We start from the raw sequence: 5,000 nt of genomic DNA, 5'->3' as shown, positions 1-5,000 counted from the left end.
AATTGTACGGCCTGTTACCGAGGAAGAACTTGGAAAGCACAACTCCGAAAATGATGCTTGGATCTGTATTCGAGGTAATAGAGCATAATTTCTCTAGCTGTTGACTTTGCTTTTACTAAGGTTTTGCGAACTATCTTGTTTGTAGAGTTCTTGTAGTTTTTATTCTTAGAAACAACACAACACTTTTTAAATTTAAAAACATGTTTCGACAGAAACTTCTATCATCTTCAGTTTAAATTACAAAGTACAGACTAATTTAAAATGGAAAAGGCAGAAGTTTCTGTCGAAACATGTTTTTAAATTTAAAAAAGTGTTGTGTTTCTTCTAAAAATATCGATATGCCTGCTACTATCCAGACCTTTTAGTTTTTATTCATTGTTATTTAAACATTAGCTTACGTTTACTTGAAAATTTTACGTAAGTCTTATGCACGTAATGCACGCTTTCCCTGACCCAGGGGAGGGCGGGCATACCACTAGGCATTTGACATTTTCGTTTTTTGCGTGTCAATAGCCACTGCTGTGGAGCACAACTTTGTGGTCAAATCCCCCCACCCCCGGGTTTGGGCACTACTTAAATACAGTGGTAACAAGTGTATTTACTAGGCAAATTAACCCTTTCACTCCATTGGGGCTCCCCATTGACGAGTAAAATCGTCTGGCGTTAGACAGAGTAAAATCTACAAGTCTCATTGGCCCTTACAGGAGTGAAAGGGATATGGGGACATAGTTTTTGAGTGAACCTAGCTGTTGTTAACCCTTTCACTCCTGTGGGGTTCCCCATTGAGGAGTAAAATCGTCTGGCGTTAGAGTAAAATCTATAAGTCTCATTGGCCCTTACAGGAGTGAAAGGGTTAAGGCGCTTTTGTTTTGCCATATCGTTGCACACCCGCAGCTCGGTTCTTCTCTCTTTGGTTCATAATTGATAAAAACTTTCGATCACAGAAGACGAAGAAAACAACAACAAGATTCAAATGTAAACCGAAGCTCAACAATGTACCATTTGCATCACAAAAAGCTGCATGTAAACATGTTGCCATGCGGTAAAACTTCCATCGATCGATTGGCACTTTCCTAAAGCAGATTGCAGACTGGTAAACAGTAAATGACAAGTCTCCCGACCCTGGGGGCTCCGTGATGTCAAATAAAATCAAAATCCCTTCCCACACGCCGAGAACTCAAGTCAGATGCCAGTGTTATGCCCACCCTCCCCTGGGTCGGGGAAAACATTGTCAGTTGCATTATATGTACAATTTACACCTCTCATTCTTACAGACTCCTGCAGCCATGCGATCAGTAAAGAACTTAATTAAAAACAGGACGTTTTGCGACCTCAGACTGGAAGTGATCATATTGCATGCCAGGGGCCGTTTCTTGAAAGGGGTAATAACTCTATTCCAGGGCACATTTATCCCTGGAACCGGCCCCCGGGCAATGGTCTCTCTCAGACTGATCATTCGTAAGGTACTCACCAAAATAAAAATGTGGTAGTGTCAAGACAAGTTAAAAACGAAAACAGCTTACTTCCGGCTGTCGTTGGCTCAACAGCATGACTCGTGCTTAAACTCTGTATTCTTAGATGTCATGTTGGCACACCTGTGGCTCTGTGAGTGATGCAGTTGGAGCTTGTGGGTTTGAACCCTAGTTCACTTAAAACACTGAGGGAAAAGGCAGACTGCTACCTTCAGGAATTCTCAGATAATGTCTATAGCAATATTTTTTGTTTACAAACATTGACGTCACATTTTTTTTTGATATTCAAATTTGCCAACCAGGGAACAAAAGAAGTCGTTTCAACAGCCAAGGTTCTGGTTGGCATATTTATAACATTGGGTGAGTCAAGTCACGGGAAACATTGCTATGGGGCCCCCATTTCACGACTCTTGCTTGAGACTCATTAACTCAGAGAGACGTATCATTCTATTAAAAGAACCCACACATCCGCAAAGAGCATTGTTCTCGCCAGGCTGCACCCTTGTGGGATTCATACACAAAAATTCAAAGTCGGCGCACAATGAAAGACACTAATATATAGATTTAGCCAAGCCTAAAAGTGGAGCTCCCTGGTTATTTAATCTTACTGCCTGTAGGGTTAATGAAAATAATAAGTTTTGAGTTGTCCGCGTTTTGATGTTTCTGGTTGCTGCTTTAATAATTAAAATCATTTTCTTTGCTTTTTTCTGTAGAAAAATTCATTGCCTAACTAGTGAATTCCATGGTACCAGTAAATTTTACGTTAAAAACCGATATTGCATGAATCACAAAGCAATGAGTGCGATATCGCTTTTTGGAGTGAAATATACTTTGGAATTCACAAGTTTGGCAATGAATTTTTGTTGAACCCCACAAGTTTTAAAAGAAAACAAGCACACCCTAAGGAAGTAAATGGAAAAGGAAAAAAGCCATTTCAGAGTCAACTGTCAATACCCAGGGAATAAGAATCACACTAAAATTAGGAACCATAAAATAAATTTGTCAGTTCAAGGTCAAAAAAGAGTTTTACTGATGTACTTTATTCCATTTTATCTCTGAAAACGAGATCAGTCACATTTTGATTTACTTCATTGAAACATGCCAGCTTGGCTTGGAACAAGAATCGGCAAAATGCGGCACTGCACCCAAGAAAGTATTAGTATTTTGTTGCTAAGAAAGCAGTTTGAACAGTAAGGAAGCAGACAGGCTCAAATAATATTATTATTTAAAAGACCTTAAAGAAACAAATTAAAACTTGTGAAATGGCCCAACCTGTTTAGGGATTGGCCCCTAAATTTGAGGGTTATGGGCTGTATGACCCCTTGGGAAAAAATTCTAGTGAGAACACTGAAAGAGTAGGGCATAGATTGCCTCAGGTGGCTTTAGTCTGTTTCGCTAAGCTGTAAATACAGTGTACAGGGCCAATGGAATAAAAATAGTTCACTCGATGCAAAGGAATCCGGAACGTGAGGCTTTGGAATCTGGGATCCATTGTATGGAATCCAGAATCCACAGAATTTGATAGAATCCAGAATAGACCTATTTCGATATATTAAAATTCAGTCCTAAACAAAAGGCATCATCTTGAGGCTCTGGGGAATAAATATCCTAAGGACTTGTATGAGTTTGTTCCCCAGAGCCTCGAGATGATGCCTTTTGTTTAGGACTGAATTTTAATATATCGAAATTGGTCTATTCATTTTGGTGGAACCTGTGGGTGTGGAATCAAGAATCCATGACTCTGGATCCCGGATCAGGAATCCATGGGCTGAGGTTTGTAATCTCAGGGCCACCTGCATTCCTTTTCATAGAGCAAATACATGTACACTGTAGTGCTGGTTGTTGTATGTGTTCTTCTAAAGATTTGGGTTGATTTGCATTTGGTGACCCTGTTAGGTTCTGAATTCTGTGGTTGCCTCTTCTGTTTCATTATCCAGCAAAATTGACTGGCCTGGCAGTGATTTGGCAGAAAGGCTAATGCATTACATGATTGTATGCTGTTCAAAGCCACCTTAGCAGAAAAAGCCATGGTTCAAAGTTACTTACCAGATAGGTGCAAGGAAACACAACTACAAAAGTGTTTATTATGTGAGATTATTCCTTATGACCAGCACAGGACAGTTTATGTGTACCTGATAATTTTATGAAGTTGGTTTGGTAGTGATGTCACCAAATCTTTTTTTGAGTTTCTGCCAGGATGTCTTAATGGCATAATCTCTTTTAGGTCGAGTATACAACATAACTCCTTACTTAGAGTACCACCCAGGAGGTATTCCAGAGATAATGAGAGGAGTGGGTAGAGATGGCACAGACTTGTTTGATGAGGTGAGGACTTGTAACAGTATTACAGGGCTTCTGATAGGATGCGGAAAAAAATTAAAGATTATGCGGAAATTTTTGGCCATATTATGCGTATACATGCAATGATTATGCGGAAATTACACCGGATTATGCGGAAATTTAAACATTTATAGAACTAATAATTAGGCCTGTCCAATGTATTTACATGCTTATGGTAAATCAGGACTTGAAATTGGGAGCACTTGCAGAATACCCGGCCCACCAAATGTCCTACTTAAAAAAACTGCCAACGCGGTCCGCAGTCCCGAAGTCGATGAATGAAAAGAAAAGTCTTAAAGGGTAAGCAGTGAAATAAACTGCCACCGCGGTCCACAATCCCGCAGTCGTTGAATGCAAAATGTTAAAGTGAACTGCCACCGCGGTCCACAGTCCCACAGTCGTTGAATGTTAAATGTTAAAGTGAACTGCCACCGCGGTCCACAGTCCCGCAGTCGTTGAACGCAAAATGTTAAAGTGAACTGCCACCGCGGTCCGCAGTCCCGCAGTCGTTGAATGCAAAATGTTAAAGTGAACTGCCACCGGGGTCCGCAGTCCCGTAGTCGTTGAATGCAAAATGTTAACCATTCCGAGGAATTTGTCAACAAAAATGGTGACAGCATGAACAGAATAGGACACTGGCGGCACGCTAAGGTCAAAATGCCTCCTTTCAGAGTCCGAAAACACCACTTTTCTTCATATTTAGCAGATTTTATGTGGCGCTACAGGAACAGAGACAGTGACTTATTTGAAATGCTCTTAGGAGATGTAAAGAAAATTTATGCACCAAATAAAAAATGTTAAAAGGCAAGGAGTAAAATGAACTGCCTGCGCGGTTCACAGACCAGGAGTAGATGAATGAAATTTGTTCAAGGGCAAGATGATCTCGTGAAAAGTGTAGTTAACCGAACCGCAACGTGAAAGCTAAAATTTTATGAGAGTGCTTAGGCCTAACCCTAACTGAAACGGGCGCTTAGGCTTAATCAGTAAACGAGTGCTTTCTTCTTCACACGATCTCGTAGTGAACCGAACCGGAAAATGAAAGCTAAAATTTTACGAGAATGCTTTGGCCTAATCACTGAAGCGAGCGCTTAGGCTTAATCAGTAAACGACTGATGATTCCAAGTTCGAGTGAGGCCTAACACTACTGTGACGTTTTTGTACCCAATTATTCCATCAGGGATCAACCCT

At 40.6% G+C, this 5,000-nt stretch overlaps 1 protein-coding gene across 2 annotated transcripts in view; it reads left to right on the top strand.

The window, feature by feature from the left end:
• LOC138052303 (cytochrome b5 reductase 4-like) overlaps positions 1 to 5,000 on the top strand; it is a 37,446-nt gene that overhangs the window by 518 nt on the left and 31,928 nt on the right. For both annotated transcript variants that reach the window (XM_068898705.1, XM_068898706.1), the window contains exons 1-2: positions 1 to 74; positions 3,697 to 3,797. The exon at positions 1 to 74 is cut by the window's left edge. In XM_068898705.1, the coding sequence (XP_068754806.1) occupies positions 1 to 74; positions 3,697 to 3,797 (175 nt within the window). The remainder of the gene's footprint in view (positions 75 to 3,696; positions 3,798 to 5,000) is intronic.

The sequence above is a fragment of the Montipora capricornis genome, chromosome 6 (assembly GCF_036669925.1).
Source record: "Montipora capricornis isolate CH-2021 chromosome 6, ASM3666992v2, whole genome shotgun sequence".
NCBI classification, from domain to species: domain Eukaryota; kingdom Metazoa; phylum Cnidaria; class Anthozoa; order Scleractinia; family Acroporidae; genus Montipora; species Montipora capricornis.
Note: the sequence above shows the minus strand (reverse complement) of the source record. Positions and strands in the feature narration are given on the sequence as shown.